This window comes from Oncorhynchus kisutch, unplaced genomic scaffold (assembly GCF_002021735.2).
Source record: "Oncorhynchus kisutch isolate 150728-3 unplaced genomic scaffold, Okis_V2 scaffold1894, whole genome shotgun sequence".
NCBI lineage: Eukaryota > Metazoa > Chordata > Actinopteri > Salmoniformes > Salmonidae > Oncorhynchus > Oncorhynchus kisutch.
The window spans coordinates 7,426-31,081 of record NW_022263839.1 but is presented as its reverse complement, the minus strand read 5'-3'; the positions used below and the strand labels follow the sequence as shown (position 1 = coordinate 31,081).

At 45.9% G+C, this 23,656-nt stretch overlaps 1 protein-coding gene across 2 annotated transcripts; it reads right to left on the bottom strand.

Annotated features, from left to right (window-relative positions):
• Window positions 1-2,113: 2,113 nt before the first annotated feature.
• LOC109885707 (BRCA1-associated ATM activator 1) lies at window positions 2,114-16,437 on the bottom strand. Of its 2 annotated transcripts, XR_004208494.1 has the most exons (10): window positions 16,153-16,360; window positions 15,444-15,601; window positions 14,825-14,935; window positions 11,318-11,864; window positions 10,456-10,636; window positions 10,292-10,365; window positions 10,079-10,163; window positions 7,576-7,847; window positions 2,355-4,779; window positions 2,114-2,305 (listed from the first exon to the last, which is right to left on the bottom strand). XR_004208494.1 is itself a non-coding variant. In XM_031819153.1 (9 exons), the coding sequence occupies exons 1-9, from the start codon at window positions 16,240-16,242 to the stop codon at window positions 3,718-3,720; spliced, it is 2,538 nt and encodes an 845-aa protein (XP_031675013.1). In that variant the 5' UTR covers window positions 16,243-16,437; the 3' UTR covers window positions 2,114-3,717. The 2 variants fall into 2 exon arrangements, 1 of the variants encoding a protein (XP_031675013.1); XM_031819153.1 differs by having other exon boundaries at window positions 2,114-4,779; window positions 7,576-7,805; window positions 16,153-16,437.
• Window positions 16,438-23,656: the final 7,219 nt, after the last annotated feature.

The window sequence follows — 23,656 nt, the reverse complement described above, 5'->3', positions numbered from 1 at the left end:
CGGCCAAACCCAGACGACCTACCCCCTACACCCTACCCGACACCGGCCAAACCCAGACGACGCTGGGCCAATTGTGCGCCCATCCTATGGGACTTCCAATCAAGGCCGGATGTGATTCAGCCTGGATTCAAACCAGGGACTGTAGTAACGCCTCTTGCACTGAATTGCAGTGCCTTAGACCGCTGCTCCACTCAGGAAGTCAGAGGGTGACTTCCAGAGTGGTGTAGGGCAGGGTGGTGTTTTTTATTTATTTATTTATTTTACCTTTATTTAACCAGGTAGGCAAGTTGAGAACAAGTTCTCATTTACAATTGCGACCTGGCCAAGATAAAGCAAAGCAGTTCGACAGATAAAACGACACAGAGTTACACATGGAGTAAAAACAAACATACAGTCAATAATGCAGTATAAACAAGTCTATATACAATGTGAGCAAATGAGGTGAGAAGGGAGGTAAAGGCAAAAAAGGCCAAGATGGCAAAGTAAATACAATATACAAAGTGTAGGGCAGAGTGGTGTAGGGCAGGGTGGTGTAGGGCAGGGTGGTGTAGGGCAGAGTGGTGTAGGGCAGGGTGGTGTAGGGCAGAGTGGTGTAGGGCAGGGTGGTGTAGGGCAGGGTGGTGTAGGGCAGGGTGGTGTAGGGCAGAGTGGTGTAGGGCAGGGTGGTGTAGGGCAGAGTGGTGTAGGGCACTCAGGACTACCTGACATGATGACTCCTTGCTGTCCCCAGTCTACCTGGCCATGCTGCTGCTCCAGTTTCAACTTCCACCTGACTGTGCTGCTGCTCTAGTTTCAACTGTTCTGCCTTATTATTATTCGACCATGCTGGTCATTTATGAACATTGAACATCTTGACCATGTTCTGTTATAATCTCCACCCGGCACAGCCAGAAGAGGACTGGCCACCCCACATAGCCTGGTTCCTCTCTAGGTTTCTTCCTAGGTATTGGCCTTTCTAGGGAGTTTTTCCTAGCCACCGTGCTTCTCCACCTGCATTGCTTGCTGTTTGGGGTTTTAGGCTGGGTTTCTGTACAGCACTTTGAGATATCAGCTGATGTACGAAGGGCTATATAAATAAATTTGATTTGATTTGATTTGGTGTAGGGCAGAGTGGTATAGGGCAGGGTGGTGTAGGGCAGAGTGGTGTAGGGCAGGGTGGTGTAGGGCAGGGTGGTGTAGGGCAGGGTGGGGTAGGGCAGGGTGGTGTAGGGCAGGGTGGTGTAGGGCAGGGTGGTGTAGGGCAGGGTGGTGTAGGGCAGGGTGGTGTAGGGAAATCACTAAACCCATTGGCTTCAGGAAACACTCACTCAATTCATGCTCCACTTTTAAATAATAAAACAACACTCTCTCCTCTCTCACTCTTCTCTCTCTCTCCTCACTCTTCTCTCTCTCTCCTCACTCTTCTCTCTCTCTCCTCTCTCTCCTCACTCTTCTCTCACTCTCCTCACTCTTCTCTCTCTCTCCTCACTCTCTCCTCACTCTTCTCTCTCTCTCCTCACTCTCCTCTCTCTCTCTCCTCACTCACTCTCCTCCCTCTCTCTCCTCACTCTCCTCCCTCTCCTCCCTCTCCTCCCTCCCTCTCTCTCCTCACTCTCCTCCCCCTCTCCTCACTCTTCTCTCTCTCCTCACTCTTCTCTCTCTCTCCTCTCTCTCCTCACTCTTCTCTCTCTCTCCTCACTCTTCTCTCTCTTCTCTCTCTCCTCACTCTTCTCTCTCCTCACTCTTCTCTCTCCTATCTCCTCACTCTTCTCTCTCCTATCTCCTCACTCTTCTCTCTCTCTCCTCACTCTTCTCTCTCTCTCCTCACTCTCCTCACTCTTCTCTCTCTCCTCACTCTTCTCTCTCTCTCCTCACTCTTCTCTCTCTCCTCACTCTTCTCTCTCTCCTCACTCTTCTCTCTCTCTCTCCTCTCTCTCCTCACTCTTCTCTCTCTCTCCTCACTCTCCTCTCTCTCTCCTCACTCTCTCCTCACTCTTCTCTCTCTCTCCTCACTCTCCTCACTCTCCTCCCTCTCTCCTCACTCTTCTCTCTCTCCTCTCTCTCCTCACTCTTCTCTCTCTCCTCACTCTTCTCTCTCTCTTCTCTCTCTCCTCACTCTTCTCTCTCTCTCTCCTCTCTCTCCTCACTCTCCTCCCTCTCTCCTCACTCTCCTCCCTCTCTCTCCTCACTCTCCTCCCTCTCTCCTCACTCACTCTCAACATACCAAGTCAGGAAAACGTTGACACCAGTGGTTTGAAATATCAAAACAGTATCTTTATTTATTTTCCTGGTAGATGATCAAGAGTTATGTCCCAATGGAACTCACCTATTCACTAGTCAACGTACAGAGGAGAAACAACAAATATGGAACTCACCTATTCACTAGTCAACGTACAGAGGAGAAACAACAAATATGGAACTCACCTATTCACTAGTCAACGTACAGAGGAGAAACAACAAATATGGGACTCACCTATTCACTAGTCAACGTACAGAGGAGAAACAATCATCACAAATAAAATTGTGTTAGTCCATCACAACGTGTGTCGGTCAGTAACAGTCTACTATAACCTCGTCAGTGTGTGAGGTGTCTGTAGCGATCAGGATGTGGGTCGGTCAGTAACAGTCTACTATAACCTCGTCAGTGTGTGAGGTGTCTGTAGCGATCAGGACGTGTGTCGGTCAGTAACAGTCTACTATAACCTCGTCAGTGTGTGAGGTGTCTGTAGCGATCAGGATGTGGGTCGGTCAGTAACAGTCTACTATAACCTCGTCAGTGTGTGAGGTGTCTGTAGCGATCAGGACGTGGGTCGGTCAGTAACAGTCTACTATAACCTCGTCAGTGTGTGAGGTGTCTGTAGCGATCAGGACGTGGGTCGGTCAGTAACAGTCTACTATAACCTCGTCAGTGTGTGAGGTGTCTGTAGCGATCAGGACGTGTGTTGGTCAGTAACAGTCTACTATAACCTCGTCAGTGTGTGAGGTGTCTGTAGCGATCAGGACGTGTGTTGGTCAGTAACAGTCTACTATAACCTCGTCAGTGTGTGAGGTGTCTGTAGCGTTCAGGACGTGGGTCGGCCAGTAACAGTCTACTATAACCTCGTCAGTGTGTGAGGTGTCTGTAGCGATCAGGACGTGTGTCGGTCAGTAACAGTCTACTATAACCTCGTCAGTGTGTGAGGTGTCTGTAGCGATCAGGACGTGGGTCGGTCAGTAACAGTCTACTATAACCTCGTCAGTGTGTGAGGTGTCTGTAGCGATCAGGATGTGGGTCGGTCAGTAACAGTCTACTATAACCTCGTCAGTGTGTGAGGTGTCTGTAGCGATCAGGACGTGGGTCGGTCAGTAACAGTCTACTATAACCTCGTCAGTGTGTGAGGTGTCTGTAGCGATCAGGACGTGGGTCGGTCAGTAACAGTCTACTATAACCTCGTCAGTGTGTGAGGTGTCTGTAGCGATCAGGACGTGGGTCGGTCAGTAACAGTCTACTATAACCTCGTCAGTGTGTGAGGTGTCTGTAGCGATCAGGACGTGGGTCGGTCAGTAACAGTCTACTATAACCTCGTCAGTGTGTGAGGTGTCTGTAGCGATCAGGACGTGGGTCGGTCAGTAACAGTCTACTATAACCTCGTCAGTGTGTGAGGTGTCTGTAGCGATCAGGACGTGGGTCGGTCAGTAACAGTCTACTATAACCTCGTCAGTGTGTGAGGTGTCTGTAGCGATCAGGACGTGGGTCGGTCAGTAACAGTCTACTATAACTTCGTCAGTGTGTGAGGTGTCTGTAGCGTTCAGAATGTCCTCCAGTAGAGAGAGAGGTGAGTTCTGGACATGGTCACTACTCTGTGATAACACACTCTGCCTCTCCTCTAGACCCAACGACCACAGCACCTCACACACCCTCGCGCTACCCTCACACACACTCTTCCCCGTCGACCTATCGCAGGCTTCGGAACCAGCCCCGTCTGTCCTATCAGAATCTCTGTTCTTGTTCGGCCTATCACAACCTACTTCCCTGGACTCTTTAACCCAATCAGATCCTCTCTTCTCCTGTAACTTCCTCGTGACCTCCCGCTCCCAAACCTGACCCCTCAGATCAAAAGTCACCGTGGCAACTGTTGTGTCGTCAGTTGTCATAGCACCTTTCCCTAGCGACCGGGACGGACACACCGCGTCTCGTAGTCGTAGCAACAGACTACAGGCTTTTAAAGCTACAGGTCTGTCGCAATCAAACAGGCCATTGAGTAACGCTGTGACAACACCGAGCTCCACCAACCGAGACAGACCACACACTACAGATGTAGTTGGATGTGTGTGTGTGGGGGGTGTGTGTGTGAGGGGTGTGTGTGTGGGGTGTGTGTGTGTGTCAGTTGGGTGTGTGTGTGTGAGGGGTGAGGGCTGGCTTGGCGTCACAGCGTAGGGGTGTGTGAGTTCAGTTGGGGTGTGTGTTAGTAGGGGTGAGGGCTGGCTTGGCGTCACAGCGTAGGGGTGTGTGAGGTCAGTGTGTGTTAGTAGGTTTGTCCCTCCAGAGCCACCGTAAGGGGGAGGAGCTGACCCCAGCTCTGACTCCTGGTGACCTGGTAGTGTTTCCTCCATCAGGAGCTCAACCAGCTCCAGGGTGTGAACTTTGACCTCCCAGTCCAGATCAGTGCTGCCCAGCGATAGGACAGAACACAGCGAGGAGGAGGAGGAAGATGAGGGGTGTGTCTTTAGCCAGCTGATGAAGAACTGGACCACAGCACGTCTGGGGAAGCCCTCTGAATCCTGAGACAGGATGTCTAGTAACTGACCCAGGGTCTGCTCCTGGAGAGAACACACACAGTAACAACAGTTAACTGACCCAGGGTCTGCTCCTGGAGAGAACACACACAGTAACAACAGTTACCTGTATAACAGTAACAACAGTTAACTGACCCAGGGTCTGCTCCTGGAGAGAACACACACAGTAACAACAGTTAACTGACAACAGTTAATACACACTGTCAGATATACAGTGGGGCAAAAAAAGTATTTAGTCAGCCACCAATTGTGCAAGTTCTCCCACTTAAAAAGATGAGAGAGGCCTGTAATTTTCATCATAAGTACACTTCAACTACAACAGACAAAATGAAAGAAAAAAAAAAAAAAGAAAATCACGTAGATTTTTTATGAATTAATTTGCAAATGATGGTGGGAAATAAGTAACACAAAGACTACAGCTTCATTTCCTTTTACTGTTTGCGATTCACTAATGATTATTTTTGATTCGATTCACCGCGATTGAACCGGATTACAACTACTACAATGGCTCCAACTACTACAATGGCTCCAACTACTACAATGGCTCCAACTACTACAATGGCTCCAACTACTACAATGGCTCCAACTACTACAATGGCTCCAACTACTACAATGGCTCCAACTACTACAATGGCTACAACTACTACAATGGCTCCAACTACTACAATGGCTCCAACTACTACAATGGCTCCAACTACTACAATGGCTCCAACTACTACAATGGCTCCAACTACTACAATGGCTCCAACTACTACAATGGCTCCAACTACTACAATGGCTCCAACTACTACAATGGCTCCAACTACTACAATGGCTCCAACTACTACAATGGCTCCAACTACTACAATGGCTCCAACTACTACAATGGCTACAACTACTACAATGGCTCCAACTACTACAATGGCTACAACTACTACAATGGCTCCAACTACTACAATGTCTCCAACTACTACAATGGCTCCAACTACTACAATGGCTCCAACTACTACAATGGCTCCAACTACTACAATGGCTCCAACTACTACAATGGCTCCAACTACTACAATGGCTCCAACTACTACAATGGCTCCAACTACTACAATGGCTCCAACTACTACAATGGCTCCAACTACTACAATGGCTACAACTACTACAATGGCTCCAACTACTACAATGGCTACAACTACTACAATGGCTACAACTACTACAATGGCTACAACTACTACAATGGCTACAACTACTACAATGGCTACAACTACTACAATGGCTACAACTACTACAATGGCTACAACTACTACAATGGCTACAACTACTACAATGGCTACAACTACTACAATGGCTACAACTACTACAATGGCTACAATGGCTACAACTACTACAATGGCTACAACTACTACAATGGCTACAACTACTACCAAACTACTACAATGGCTACAACTACTACAATGGCTACAACTACTACAATGGCTACAACTACTACAATGGCTACAACTACTACAATGGCTCCAACTACTACAATGGCTCCAACTACTACAATGGCTACAACTACTACAATGGCTACAACTACTACAATGGCTACAACTACTACAATGGCTACAACTACTACAATGGCTACAACTACTACAATGGCTACAACTACTACAATGGCTCCAACTACTACAATGGCTACAACTACTACAATGGCTACAACTACTACAATGGCTCCAACTACTACAATGGCTCCAACTACTACAATGGACTCCAACTACTACAATGGCTACAACTACTACAATGGCTACAACTACTACAATGGCTCCAACTACTACAATGGCTACAACTACTACAATGGCTACAACTACTACAATGGCTCCAACTACTACAATGGCTCCAACTACTACAATGGCTACAACTACTACAATGGCTACAACTACTACAATGGCTCCAACTACTACAATGGCTACAACTACTACAATGGCTCCAACTACTACAATGGCTCCAACTACTACAATGGCTACAACTACTACAATGGCTACAACTACTACAATGGCTACAACTACTACAATGGCTACAACTACTACAATGGCTACAACTACTACAATGGCTACAACTACTACAATGGCTACAACTACTACAATGGCTACAACTACTACAATGGCTCCAACTACTACAATGGCTCCAACTACTACAATGGCTCCAACTACTACAATGGCTCCAACTACTACAATGGCAACAACTACTACAATGGCTCCAACTACTACAATGGCTACAACTACTACAATGGCTACAACTACTACAATGGCTACAACTACTACAATGGCTACAACTACTACAATGGCTACAACTACTACAATGGCTACAACTACTACAATGGCTACAACTACTACAATGGCTCCAACTACTACAATGGCTCCAACTACTACAATGGCTCCAACTACTACAATGGCTACAACTACTACAATGGCTACAACTACTACAATGGCTACAACTACTACAATGGCTACAACTACAACAATGGCTACAACTACTACAATGGCTCCAACTACTACAATGGCTACAACTACTACAATGGCTCCAACTACTACAATGGCTCCAACTACTACAATGGCTACAACTACTACAATGGCTACAACTACTACAATGGCTCCAACTACTACAATGGCGAATCGAATCATTTGATTCGTCAAAATGTATTGTTTTAAAATATTAGATTTATATGAATTAAACAAATCTTCATTAAAAATATATATAATATATATATATAATTCATATAAATCTAATATTTTAAAACAATATATATATATTGAGAAATGTGAAGCGGGCATCCGTTCTACAGTAAATGAAATGTGTAGGTCAGAGTCTCACCTGTGTCTGGTTCCCCGGCTCCCCCTGCTGGTCACTGAGTGGTAGTGTCCTGGCCAGGGCAGAGATGGCACTAGCCCTCACATAGCTCTCCTGGTCACACAGCGCCTCCAGCAGGATAGGAGTGACGGTGCAGCTTAACGCCTCACACAGCTGGCCGAGGAACTCCAGAGTGGAGTCTCGAACCTCCCAACGCACGTCACACACACGCTTCTTTAGCACGGGCAGGAGGTCTGTTACGACACACACACGCTTCTTTAGCACGGGCAGGAGGTCTGTTACAACACACACACACACACACACACGCTTCTTTAGCACGGGCAGGAGGTCTGTTACAACACACACACACACACGCTTCTTTAGCACGGGCAGGAGGTCTGTTACAACACACACACACACACACACGCTTCTTTAGCACGGGCAGGAGGTCTGTTACAACACACACACACACACACACGCTTCTTTAGCACAGGAAGGAGATCTGTTACGACACACACACACACTTCTTTAGCACGGGCAGGAGGTCTGTTACGACACACACACAGGAAAAAACATCAGTATAAATATCTGTTAAGCATCAACAGAAACAGCCACATCTGACCAGATATATTGACTCCCTGTACCTTCAGTGACCAGATATATTTTTTGTTGACTCCCTGTACCTTCAGTGACCAGATATATTTTTTGTTGACTCCCTGTACCTTCAGTGACCAGATATATTGATGTTGACTCCCTGAACCTTCAGTGACCAGATATGTTGACTCCCTGAACCTTCAGTGACCAGATATATTGATGTTGACTCCCTGAACCTTCAGTGACCAGATATATTGATGTTGACTCCCTGTACCTTCAGTGACCAGATATGTTGACTCCCTGAACCTTCAGTGACCAGATATGTTGACTCCCTGAACCTTCAGTGACCAGATATATTGATGTTGACTCCCTGAACCTTCAGTGACCAGATATATTGATGTTGACTCCCTGTACCTTCAGTGACCAGATATGTTGACTCCCTGAACCTTCAGTGACCAGATTTATTGACTCCCTGAACCTTCAGTGACCAGATATATTGATGTTGACTCCCTGTACCTTCAGTGACCAGATATATTGATGTTGACTCCCTGAACCTTCAGTGACCAGATATGTTGACTCCCTGAACCTTCAGTGACCAGCTATATTGATGTTGACTCCCTGTACCTTCAGTGACCAGATATGTTGACTCCCTGAACCTTCAGTGATCAGATTTATTGATGTTGACTCCCTGAACCTTCAGTGACCAGATATATTGATGTTGACTCCCTGAACCTTCAGTGACCAGATATATTGATGTTGACTCCCTGAACCTTCAGTGACCAGATATATTGATGTTGACTCCCTGTACCTTCAGTGACCAGATATATTGATGTTGACTCCCTGAACCTTCAGTGACCAGATATATTTTTTGTTGACTCCCTGTACCTTCAGTGACCAGATATATTGATGTTGACTCCCTGTACCTTCAGTGACCAGATATGTTGACTCCCTGAACCTTCAGTGACCAGATATATTGATGTTGACTCCCTGAACCTTCAGTGACCAGATATATTGATGTTGACTCCCTGAACCTTCAGTGACCAGATATATTTTTTGTTGACTCCCTGTACCTTCAGTGACCAGATATATTGATGTTGACTCCCTGAACCTTCAGTGACCAGATATGTTGACTCCCTGAACCTTCAGTGACCAGATATATTGATGTTGACTCCCTGAACCTTCAGTGACCAGATATATTGATGTTGACTCCCTGTACCTTCAGTGACCAGATATGTTGACTCCCTGAACCTTCAGTGACCAGATTTATTGACTCCCTGAACCTTCAGTGACCAGATATATTGATGTTGACTCCCTGTACCTTCAGTGACCAGATATATTGATGTTGACTCCCTGAACCTTCAGTGACCAGATATGTTGACTCCCTGAACCTTCAGTGACCAGAGTTATTGACTCCCTGAACCTTCAGTGACCAGATATATTGATGTTGACTCCCTGTACCTTCAGTGACCAGATATGTTGACTCCCTGAACCTTCAGTGACCAGATTTATTGACTCCCTGAACCTTCAGTGACCAGATATATTGATGTTGACTCCCTGAACCTTCAGTGACCAGATATATTGATGTTGACTCCCTGAACCTTCAGTGACCAGATATATTGATGTTGACTCCCTGAACCTTCATTGACCAGATATATTGATGTTGACTCCCTGAACCTTCAGTGACCAGATTTATTGACTCCCTGTACCTTCAGTGACCAGATATATTGATGTTGACTCCCTGAACCTTCAGTGACCAGATATGTTGACTCCCTGAACCTTCAGTGACCAGATATATTGATGTTGACTCCCTGAACCTTCAGTGACCAGATATATTGATGTTGACTCCCTGAACCTTCAGTGACCAGATATATTGATGTTGACTCCCTATACCTTCAGTGACCAGATATAGTGATGTTTGATTGGTTCTCTGTACCTTCAGTGACCAGATCAGCCAGTGAGTTAGGCTCTGCAGACACACTAAGCCACCTCAACATGGCCTGGTAGTTCTTCTGGAGCACCTGAAGACAGGAGACAGAAGGAACACACACACACACACAGTGGTCATTAATCCACTAGGAAACTAGGAGAGATGGGAGAGAAACCAAACTGAGTTAGATGTTGTGTGTTGGGTGTTTGTGTGTCTCACGGTGGGGTCTGAGTCAGGGTTCTGTAGGTTCTGCACTAGAACATGGAACACCTCCACCACCCGTTCCACAGCTCCTAAAACAACAACGCTTTTTAAAAATTAATTTTGTACGCTTTTAAACATGATTGTATTCCTGAACACGCTCCCAGAGTCTAGATTCTCACCAGGGCAGGTGCTAAGGCTAGCCAGGGAGTCTAGGCAACACCTCTGGACCTTGCTGCAGCCAATCAGGTTGGTGGATGCTTTGCTACAGCCAATAGCAGCCTTGCTCTCGGGTGAGGGGGAGTGGCCATTACAGATCCTCAGGAGTGACACCACAGCAAGGATGACGGAGGCAGATGAATCCTGAGAGAGAGACAGAGAGAGAGAGACAAACAGAGAGAGAGAGAGATAGAGAGCAAGACAGACAGAGAAAGAGAGCGAGAGAAAGAGCAAGTCAGACAGAGAGAGAGAGAGAAAGAGACAGACAGAGAGAGAGAGACAGAGATTGAAGGACCATATGAAAAAGAGGGAGATTTGTCCAGCCTCCCCCAAATTCAGGTAGTGACAATAGTAAATCCCTCTACTGCTAACACAGAGTAGTTGAGAAGGACAGTCTCTTACCATGTATGTTATGATAGACTCTTATCATGTCTGTTATGATAGACTATTACCATGTCTGTTACGATAGACTCTTACCATGTCTGTTATGAGACTCTTACCATGTCTGTTAGGATAGACTCTTACCATGTCTGTTATGATAGACTCTTACCATGTCTGTTATGATAGACTCTTACCATGTCTGCTATGATAGACTCTTACCATGTCTGTTAGGATAGACTCTTACCATGTCTGTTATGATAGACTCTTACCATGTATGTTATGATAGACTCTTACCATGTCTTTTATGATAGACTCTTACCATGTCTGCTATGATAGACTCTTACCATGTCTGTTAGGATAGACTCTTACCATGTCTGTTCTGATAGACTCTTACCATGTCTGTTATGATAGACTCTTACCATGTCTGTTATGATAGACTCTTACCATGTCTGTTACGTAGGGAGCGCTGGACACGGAGACGCAGAGCAGAGAGATACAGGAGGGTTTGTGGTTGAGATGATCCAGCAGGAGAGAGAGAGAGCTACGACCCTCCGTCTGTCTGTCCTGGTCAGTGTCAGTCTGTCTGTGGTCTTCATCAGTCTGTCTGTGGTCTTCATCAGTCTGTTTGTGGTCTTCATCAGTCTGTCTGTGGTCGGTCTGTCTGTGGTCTCGATCAGTGTGTCTGTTGTCGGTCTGTTGATCAGTGTGTCTGTGGTCCGTCGGTTGATCAGTGTGTCTGTGGTCAGCCGGTTGATCAGTGTGTCTGTGGTCAGTCTGTTGATCAGTGTGTCTGTGGTCAGTCTGTCGATCAGTGTGTCTGTGGTCAGTCTGTTGATCAGTGTGTCTGTGGTCAGTCTGTCGATCAGTGTGTCTGTGGTCAGTCTGTTGATCAGTGTGTCTGTCATTGGTCCAGTCCAGCAGAGTTACTCCAGTAACCATCTGTAGAGGTCCCAGGAGAACAGCTACGACCTTCTGTCTGAGGCCTGGAGGACTGAAACAATAACCAGTCAGCTACGACCTTCTATCTGAGGCCTGGAGGACTGAAACAATACCCAGTTAGTCAGTCAGCTACGACCTTCTATCTGAGGCCTGAAACAATACCCAGTCAGCTACGACCTTCTATCTGAGGCCTGAAACAATACCCAGTCAGCTACGACCTTCTGTCTGAGGCCTGGAGGACTGAAACAATACCCAGTCAGCTACGACCTTCTGTCTGAGGCCTGGAGGACTGAAACAATACCCAGTTAGCTACGACCTTCTATCTGAGGCCTGGAGGACTGAAACAATATCCAGTCAGCTACGACCTTCTGTCTGAGGCCTGGAGGACTGAAACAATACCCAGTTAGCTACGACCTTCTGTCTGAGGCCTGGAGGACTGAAACAATATCCAGTCAGCTACGACCTTCTGTCTGAGGCCTGGAGGACTGAAACAATACCCAGTTACCCAGTCAGCTACGACCTTCTATCTGAGGCCTGGAGGACTGAAACAATACCCAGTTAGCTACGACCTTCTGTCTGAGGCCTGGAGGACTGAAACAATACCCAGTCAGCTACGACCTTCTGTCTGAGGCCTGGAGGACTGAAACAATACCCAGTTAGCTACGACCTTCTGTCTGAGGACTGGAGGACTGAAACAATAACCAGTTAGCTACGACCTTCTATCTGAGGCCTGAAACAATACCCAGTTAGCTACGACCTTCTGTCTGAGGCCTGGAGGACTGAAACAATACCCAGTTAGCTACGACCTTCTATCTGAGGCCTGGAGGACTGAAACAATATCCAGTCAGCTACGACCTTCTGTCTGAGGCCTGGAGGACTGAAACAATACCCAGTTACCCAGTCAGCTACGACCTTCTATCTGAGGCCTGGAGGACTGAAACAATATCCAGTCAGCTACGACCTTCTGTCTGAGGCCTGGAGGACTGAAACAATACCCAGTTACCCAGTCAGCTACGACCTTCTATCTGAGGCCTGGAGGACTGAAACAATACCCAGTTAGCTACGACCTTCTGTCTGAGGCCTGGAGGACTGAAACAATACCCAGTCAGCTACGACCCTCTGTCTGAGGCCTGGAGGACTGAAACAATACCCAGTTAGCTACGACCTTCTGTCTGAGGCCTGGAGGACTGAAACAATACCCAGTTAGCTACGACCTTCTGTCTGAGGCCTGGAGGACTGAAACAATACCCAGTTAGCTACGACCTTCTATCTGAGGCCTGAAACAATACCCAGTTAGCTACGACCTTCTATCTGAGGCCTGGAGGACTGAAACAATACCCAGTCAGCTACGACCTTCTATCTGAGGACTGAAACAATACCCAGTCAGCTACGACCTTCTATCTGAGGACTGAAACAATACCCAGTTAGCTACGACCTTCTATCTGAGGACTGGAGGACTGAAACAATACCCAGTTAGCTACGACCTTCTATCTGAGGCCTGAAACAATACCCAGTCAGCTACGACCTTCTATCTGAGGACTGGAGGACTGAAACAATATCCAGTCAGCTACGACCTTCTGTCTGAGGCCTGGAGGACTGAAACAATACCCAGTTACCCAGTCAGCTACGACCTTCTATCTGAGGCCTGGAGGACTGAAACAATACCCAGTTAGCTACGACCTTCTGTCTGAGGCCTGGAGGACTGAAACAATACCCAGTCAGCTACGACCTTCTGTCTGAGGCCTGGAGGACTGAAACAATACCCAGTTAGCTACGACCTTCTGTCTGAGGCCTGGAGGACTGAAACAATACCCAGTTAGCTACGACCTTCTGTCTGAGGCCTGGAGGACTGAAACAATACCCAGTTAGCTACGACCTTCTATCTGAGGCCTGAAACAATACCCAGTTAGCTACGACCTTCTATCTGAGGCCTGGAGGACTGAAACAATACCCAGTCAGCTACGACCTTCTATCTGAGGACTGAAACAATACCCAGTCAGCTACGACCTTCTATCTGAGGACTGAAACAATACCCAGTTAGCTACGACCTTCTATCTGAGGACTGGAGGACTGAAACAATACCCAGTTAGCTACGACCTTCTATCTGAGGCCTGAAACAATACCCAGTTAGCTACGACCTTCTATCTGAGGCCTGGAGGACTGAAACAATACCCAGTCAGCTACGACCTTCTATCTGAGGACTGAAACAATACCCAGTCAGCTATGACCTTCTATCTGAGGACTGAAACAATATCCAGTCAGCTACGACCTTCTATCTGAGGCCTGGAGGACTGAAACAATATCCAGTTAGCTACGACCTTCTATCTGAGGACTGGAGGACAGAAACAATACCCAGTCAGCTACGACCTTCTGTCTGAGGCCTGGAGGACTGAAACAATACCCAGTTAGCTACGACCTTCTGTCTGAGGCCTGGAGGACTGAAACAATAACCAGTTAGCTACGACCTTCTGTCTGAGGCCTGGAGGACTGAAACAATACCCAGTTAGCTACGACCTTCTATCTGAGACCTGGAGGACGGAAACAATACCCAGTTAGCTACGACCTTCTATCTGAGGCCTGGAGGACTGAAACAATACCCAGTCAGCTACGACCTTCTATCTGAGGCCTGGAGGACTGAAACAATAACCAGTTAGCTATGACCTTCTATCTGAGGCCTGGAGGACTGAAACAATACCCAGTTAGCTACGACCTTCTATCTGAGGCCTGGAGGACTGAAACAATACCCAGTTAGCTACGACCTTCTATCTGAGGACTGGAGGACAGAAACAAAACCCAGTTAGTCAGTCAGCTACGACCTTCTATCTGAGGCCTGAAACAATACCCAGTCAGCTACGACCTTCTGTCTGAGGCCTGGAGGACTGAAACAATACCCAGTCAGCTACGACCTTCTGTCTGAGGCCTGGAGGACTGAAACAATACCCAGTTAGTCAATCAGCTACGACCACGGTGTGTCTGTGGTCGTAGCTGTGTGTCTGTGGTCGTGTCTGTTACCAGGTCTCCGGATGGAGGGTGGCGGCGGCACACAGAGCAGCGTCAGAGGGATTCTGGGAGTTCAACATGGACGCCATCAGAGAGACGAGTCTGGAGTCACACGGACCGGACCTGCAAAATCAAAACTTGACTTATTGAACAATCTGACGTTAAATGTTCATATTTTCAAGGTGTGTGTGTGTGTGTGTGTGCATAGTCAGTGTGTGTGTGTGTGAAGTGTGCGTGTGTGTGTGTAGTCAGTGTGTGTGAGTGTGAGTGTGTGTGTGTGTGTGTGTGTGTGTGTGTGTGTGTGTGTGTGTGTGTGTGTGTGTGTGTGTGTGTAGTCAGTGTGTGTGTGTGTGTGTGTGTGTGTGTGGTCAGTGTGTGTGTGTGTGTGTGTGTGTGTGTGTGTGTGTAGTCAGTGTGTGTGTGTGTAGGACTGAGTGAGGACAGAGAGAAGGAGACTAATCTTATTGGACAAGTCCATGTAGTCCCTCCCCCAATTCAGTGACTTTTTCCCCCTCCTCCTTTTTAGAACTAAATAAACAGCACGTTGTCGTAGCAACCTGGTTACCTTGGAAACACAAGCGATGTTCAGAATCAACCCAACACCATAATGCAGTCGGATCACCAAACACACCTGTATGTAGCCAGCAGGACGTCCATTAGAGCGACTGCTCTGCGGCCCTCTCGGACCAACCCCTCCAGAGGACCCAGGACTCGCCTGATCACCGAGCCCCGCAGAGGAGCCTCCAGCTCGGGGAGAGTCAGGGCCAGCAGCCTCAGCCCCTGGAGCACCTGGTGACACATCATAACAATAGAAGACCATTATAAAAACACCTTCAGAAACATTCATCATTATGAAAGGGTTCGCAGCGTGAAACTTAAGGAAAATTATGATTACACAGAGAACATCCCTGGTCATCCCTACTGACTCTGATCTGGAGGCCTCACTAAACAGAGAACATCCCTGGTCATCCCTACTGCCTCTGATCTGGAGGCCTCACTAAACAGAGAACATCCCTGGTCATCCCTACTGCCTCTGATCTGGAGGACTCACTAAACAGAGATGAACGCGGGTAAACGTGGATGAACATGGTATTGCCTTCACTGATTGCACATAAAGGAAGATAGTTCCTACATGATACTTCCTTTGTTATCCAACTGATCTTGTGTCCTTTCTGTCATCCTGTGAACCCCGTTCATTGCTGCTCGCAGCTATAATTATCTGTCTTCAACCACTTCTTCTCCTCCCCTCCCCCTCCTTTCCTTTCCCTCCCATCTCCTCTAGGGGCACCGCTGTAAAAAAAAATATATATATATATATATTCTCAATCAACCAATCGTACCTGGGTGTGGCTGTCTGACTCCAGAGAGCTCTCAAGGTGCTTCAAGATCTCCATGGTGATGGAACACCCTCTTCCTGGACTTGTCTCCATGGTTACTTCCAATTCTACCTCTTCCTTATTGGGTGGAACAGTGAGGCCATTCCCCTGGGTTGTGTGTGCGGTTGTAGTTGGCTGGTGAAAGGTTAGGAGGCGGGCCAGGAGGTGATTTGCGGCCGAGGCGACGAATAGGCTGGGGTCAGTCTGTAGCTGGAGGAGGGGTTTGGTCAGGCCTGAGGAGATACAATCAAATACATTTGCTTCGTAAACAACAGGTGTCGACTAACAATGAAATGCTTTCTTACGGGCCCAACAATGAGGAGAGAAAGACAAGAGAGAAATAATAGAAAAACAAAACATGCAATAATATATACACAACGAGTAACGACAACATGGCTGTATACACAGAGTACCAGTACTGAGTTGATGTGTAGGGGTACTAGGTAATAACATGGCTGTATACACAGAGTACCAGTACTGAGTTGATGTGTAGGGGTACTAGGTAACAACATGGCTGTATACACAGAGTACCAGTACTGAGTTGATGTGTAGGGGTACTAGGAAATAACATGGCTGTATACACAGAGTACCAGTACTGAGTTGATGTGTAGGGGTACTAGGTAACAACATGGCTGTATACACAGAGTACCAGTACTGAGTTGATGTGTAGGGGTACTAGGTAATAACATGGCTGTATACACAGAGTACCAGTACTGAGTTGATGTGTAGGGGTACCAGGTAGTTGATGTGTAGGGGTACTAGGTAATAACATGGCTGTATACACAGAGTACCAGTACTGAGTTGATGTGTAGGGGTACTAGGTAATAACATGGCTGTATACACAGAGTACCAGTACTGAGTTGATGTGTAGGGGTACTAGGTAATAACATGGCTGTATACACAGAGTACCAGTACTGAGTTGATGTGTAGGGGTACTAGGTAATAACATGGCTGTATACACAGAGTACCAGTACTGAGTTGATGTGTAGGGGTACTAGGTAATAACATGGCTGTATACACAGAGTACCAGTACTGAGTTGATGTGTAGGGGTACTAGGTAATAACATGGCTGTATACACAGAGTACCAGTACTGAGTTGATGTGTAGGGGTACTAGGTAATAACATGGCTGTATACACAGAGTACCAGTACTGAGTTGATGTGTAGGGGTACTAGGTAATAACATGGCTGTATACACAGAGTACCAGTACTGAGTTGATGTGTAGGGGTACTAGGTAATAACATGGCTGTATACACAGAGTACCAGTACTGAGTTGATGTGTAGGGGTACTAGGTAATAACATGGCTACATACACAGAGTACCAGTACTGAGTTGATGTGTAGGGGTACTAGGTAATAACATGGCTGTATACACAGAGTACCAGTACTGAGTTGATGTGTAGGGGTACTAGGTAATAACATGGCTGTATACACAGAGTACCAGTACTGAGTTGATGTGTAGGGGTACTAGGTAATAACATGGCTGCATACACAGGGGTACCAGTACTGAGTTGATGTGTAGGGGTACTAGGTAATAACATGGCTGCATACACAGAGTACCAGTACTGAGTTGATGTGTAGGGGTACTAAGTAACAACATGGCTGTATACACAGAGTACCAGTACTGAGTTGATGTGTAGGGGTACTAGGTAATAACATGGCTGTATACACAGAGTACCAGTACTGAGTTGATGTGTAGGGGTACTAGGTAATAACATGGCTGTATACACAGAGTACCAGTACTGAGTTGATGTGTAGGGGTACTAGGTAATAACATGGCTGTATACACAGAGTACCAGTACTGAGTTGATGTGTAGGGGTACTAGGTAATAACATGGCTGTATACACAGAGTACCAGTACTGAGTTGATGTGTAGGGGTACTAGGTAACAACATGGCTGTATACACAGAGTACCAGTACTGAGTTGATGTGTAGGGGTACTAGGTAATAACATGGCTGTATACACAGAGTACCAGTACTGAGTTGATGTGTAGGGGTACTAGGTAATAACATGGCTGTATACACAGAGTACCAGTACAGAGTTGATGTGTAGGGGTACTAGGTAATAACATGGCTGTATACACAGAGTACCAGTACTGAGTTGATGTGTAGGGGTACGGGGTAATAACACGGCTGTATACACAGAGTACCAGTACTGAGTTGATGTGTAGGGGTACTAGGTAATAACACGGCTGTATACACAGAGTACCAGTACTGAGTTGATGTGTAGGGGTACTAGGTAACAACATGGCTGTATACACAGAGTACCAGTACTGAGTTGATGTGTAGGGGTACTAGGTAATAACATGGCTGTATACACAGAGTACCAGTACTGAGTTGATGTGTAGGGGTACTAGGTAATAACATGGCTGTATACACAGAGTACCAGTACTGAGTTGATGTGTAGGGGTACTAGGTAATAACATGGCTGTATACACAGAGTACCAGTACTGAGTTGATGTGTAGGGGTACGAGGTAATAACATGGCTGTATACACAGAGTACCAGTACTGAGTTGATGTGTAGGGGTACGAGGTAATAACACGGCTGTTTACACAGAGTACCAGGACTGAGTTGATGTGTAGGGGTACTAGGTAATAACATGGCTGTATACACAGAGTACCAGTACTGAGTTGATGTGTAGGGGTACTAGGTAATAACATGGCTGTAGACACAGAGTACCAGTACTGAGTTGATGTGTAGGGGTACTAGGTAATAACATGGCTGTATACACAGAGTACCAGTACTGAGTTGATGTGTAGGGGTACTAGGTAATAACATGGCTGCATACACAGAGTACCAGTACTGAGTTGATGTGTAGGGGTACTAGGTAATAACATGGCTGTATACACAGAGTACCAGTACTGAGTTGATGTGTAGGGGTACTAGGTAATAACATGGCTGTATACACAGAGTACCAGTACTGAGTTGATGTGTAGGGGTACGAGGTAATAACATGGCTGTATACACAGAGTACCAGTACTGAGTTGATGTGTAGGGGTACTAGGTAATAACATGGCTGTATACACAGAGTACCAGTACTGAGTTGATGTGTAGGGGTACTAGGTAATAACATGGCTGTATACACAGAGTACCAGTACTGAGTTGATGTGTAGGGGTACTAGGTAATAACATGGCTGTATACACAGAGTACCAGTACTGAGTTGATGTGTAGGGGTACTAGGTAATAACATGGCTGTATACACAGAGTACCAGTACTGAGTTGATGTGTAGGGGTACTAGGTAATAACATGGCTGTATACACAGAGTACCAGTACTGAGTTGATGTGTAGGGGTACTAGGTAATAACATGGCTGCATACACAGAGTACCAGTACTGAGTTGATGTGTAGGGGTACTAGGTAATAACATGGCTGTATACACAGAGTACCAGTACTGAGTTGATGTGTAGGGGTACTAGGTAATAACATGGCTGTATACACAGAGTACCAGTACTGAGTTGATGTGTAGGGGTACTAGGTAATAACATGACTGTATACACAGAGTACCAGTACTGAGTTGATGTGTAGGGGTACTAGGTAATAACATGGCTGTATACACAGAGTACCAGTACTGAGTTGATGTGTAGGGGTACTAGGTAATAACATGGCTGTATACACAGAGTACCAGTACTGAGTTGATGTGTAGGGGTACTAGGTAACAACATGGCTGTATACACAGAGTACCAGTACTGAGTTGATGTGTAGGGGTACTAGGTAATAACATGGCTGTATACACAGAGTACCAGTACTGAGTTGATGTGTAGGGGTACTAGGTAACAACATGGCTGTATACACAGAGTACCAGTACTGAGTTGATGTGTAGGGGTACTAGGTAATAACATGGCTGTATACACAGAGTACCAGTACTGAGTTGATGTGTAGGGGTACTAGGTAATAACATGGCTGTATACACAGAGTACCAGTACTGAGTTGATGTGTAGGGGTACTAGGTAATAACATGGCTGTATACACAGAGTACCAGTACTGAGTTGATGTGTAGGGGTACTAGGTAATAACATGGCTGTATACACAGAGTACCAGTACTGAGTTGATGTGTAGGGGTACTAGGTAATAACATGGCTGTATACACAGAGTACCAGTACTGAGTTGATGTGTAGGGGTACGAGGTAATAACATGGCTGTATACACAGAGTACCAGTACTGAGTTGATGTGTAGGGGTACTAGGTAATAACATGGCTGTATACACAGAGTACCAGTACTGAGTTGATGTGTAGGGGTACTAGGTAATAACATGGCTGTATACACAGAGTACCAGTACTGAGTTGATGTGTAGGGGTACTAGGTAATAACATGGCTGTATACACAGAGTACCAGTACTGAGTTGATGTGTAGGGGTACTAGGTAATAACATGGCTGTATACACAGAGTACCAGTACTGAGTTGATGTGTAGGGGTACTAGGTAATAACACGGCTGTATACACAGAGTACCAGTACTGAGTTGATGTGTAGGGGTACTAGGTAATAACATGGCTGTATACACAGAGTACCAGTACTGAGTTGATGTGTAGGGGTACTAGGTAATAACATGGCTGTATACACAGAGTACCAGTACTGAGTTGATGTGTAGGGGTACTAGGTAATAATATGGCTGTATACACAGAGTACCAGTACTGAGTTGATGTGTAGGGGTACTAGGTAATAACATGGCTGTATACACAGAGTACCAGTACTGAGTTGATGTGTAGGGGTACTAGGTAATAACATGGCTGTATACACAGAGTACCAGTACTGAGTTGATGTGCAGGGGTACTAGGTAATAACATGGCTGTATACACAGAGTACCAGTACTGAGTTGATGTGTAGGGGTACTAGGTAATAACATGGCTGTATACACAGAGTACCAGTACTGAGTTGATGTGTAGGGGTACTAGGTAATAACATGGCTGTATACACAGAGTACCAGTACTGAGTTGATGTGTAGGGGTACTAGGTAATAACATGGCTGTATACACAGAGTACCAGTACTGAGTTGATGTGTAGGGGTACTAGGTAATAACATGGCTGTATACACAGAGTACCAGTACTGAGTTGATGTGTAGGGGTACTAGGTAATAACATGGCTGTATACACAGAGTACCAGTACTGAGTTGATGTGTAGGGGTACCAGGTAGTTGATGTGTAGGGGTACTAGGTAATAACATGGCTGTATACACAGAGTACCAGTACTGAGTTGATGTGTAGGGGTACTAGGTAATAACATGGCTGTATACACAGAGTACCAGTACTGAGTTGATGTGTAGGGGTACTAGGTAATAACATGGCTGTATACACAGAGTACCAGTACTGAGTTGATGTGTAGGGGTACTAGGTAATAACATGGCTGTATACACAGAGTACCAGTACTGAGTTGATGTGTAGGGGTACTAGGTAATAACATGGCTGTATACACAGAGTACCAGTACTGAGTTGATGTGTAGGGGTACTAGGTAATAACATGGCTGTATACACAGAGTACCAGTACTGAGTTGATGTGTAGGGGTACTAGGTAATAACATGGCTGTATACACAGAGTACCAGTACTGAGTTGATGTGTAGGGGTACTAGGTAATAACATGGCTGTATACACAGAGTACCAGTACTGAGTTGATGTGTAGGGGTACTAGGTAATAACATGGCTGTATACACAGAGTACCAGTACTGAGTTGATGTGTAGGGGTACTAGGTAATAACATGGCTACATACACAGAGTACCAGTACTGAGTTGATGTGTAGGGGTACTAGGTAATAACATGGCTGTATACACAGAGTACCAGTACTGAGTTGATGTGTAGGGGTACTAGGTAATAACATGGCTGTATACACAGAGTACCAGTACTGAGTTGATGTGTAGGGGTACTAGGTAATAACATGGCTGCATACACAGGGGTACCAGTACTGAGTTGATGTGTAGGGGTACTAGGTAATAACATGGCTGCATACACAGAGTACCAGTACTGAGTTGATGTGTAGGGGTACTAAGTAACAACATGGCTGTATACACAGAGTACCAGTACTGAGTTGATGTGTAGGGGTACTAGGTAATAACATGGCTGTATACACAGAGTACCAGTACTGAGTTGATGTGTAGGGGTACTAGGTAATAACATGGCTGTATACACAGAGTACCAGTACTGAGTTGATGTGTAGGGGTACTAGGTAATAACATGGCTGTATACACAGAGTACCAGTACTGAGTTGATGTGTAGGGGTACTAGGTAATAACATGGCTGTATACACAGAGTACCAGTACTGAGTTGATGTGTAGGGGTACTAGGTAACAACATGGCTGTATACACAGAGTACCAGTACTGAGTTGATGTGTAGGGGTACTAGGTAATAACATGGCTGTATACACAGAGTACCAGTACTGAGTTGATGTGTAGGGGTACTAGGTAATAACATGGCTGTATACACAGAGTACCAGTACAGAGTTGATGTGTAGGGGTACTAGGTAATAACATGGCTGTATACACAGAGTACCAGTACTGAGTTGATGTGTAGGGGTACGGGGTAATAACACGGCTGTATACACAGAGTACCAGTACTGAGTTGATGTGTAGGGGTACTAGGTAATAACACGGCTGTATACACAGAGTACCAGTACTGAGTTGATGTGTAGGGGTACTAGGTAACAACATGGCTGTATACACAGAGTACCAGTACTGAGTTGATGTGTAGGGGTACTAGGTAATAACATGGCTGTATACACAGAGTACCAGTACTGAGTTGATGTGTAGGGGTACTAGGTAATAACATGGCTGTATACACAGAGTACCAGTACTGAGTTGATGTGTAGGGGTACTAGGTAATAACATGGCTGTATACACAGAGTACCAGTACTGAGTTGATGTGTAGGGGTACGAGGTAATAACATGGCTGTATACACAGAGTACCAGTACTGAGTTGATGTGTAGGGGTACGAGGTAATAACACGGCTGTTTACACAGAGTACCAGGACTGAGTTGATGTGTAGGGGTACTAGGTAATAACATGGCTGTATACACAGAGTACCAGTACTGAGTTGATGTGTAGGGGTACTAGGTAATAACATGGCTGTAGACACAGAGTACCAGTACTGAGTTGATGTGTAGGGGTACTAGGTAATAACATGGCTGTATACACAGAGTACCAGTACTGAGTTGATGTGTAGGGGTACTAGGTAATAACATGGCTGCATACACAGAGTACCAGTACTGAGTTGATGTGTAGGGGTACTAGGTAATAACATGGCTGTATACACAGAGTACCAGTACTGAGTTGATGTGTAGGGGTACTAGGTAATAACATGGCTGTATACACAGAGTACCAGTACTGAGTTGATGTGTAGGGGTACGAGGTAATAACATGGCTGTATACACAGAGTACCAGTACTGAGTTGATGTGTAGGGGTACTAGGTAATAACATGGCTGTATACACAGAGTACCAGTACTGAGTTGATGTGTAGGGGTACTAGGTAATAACATGGC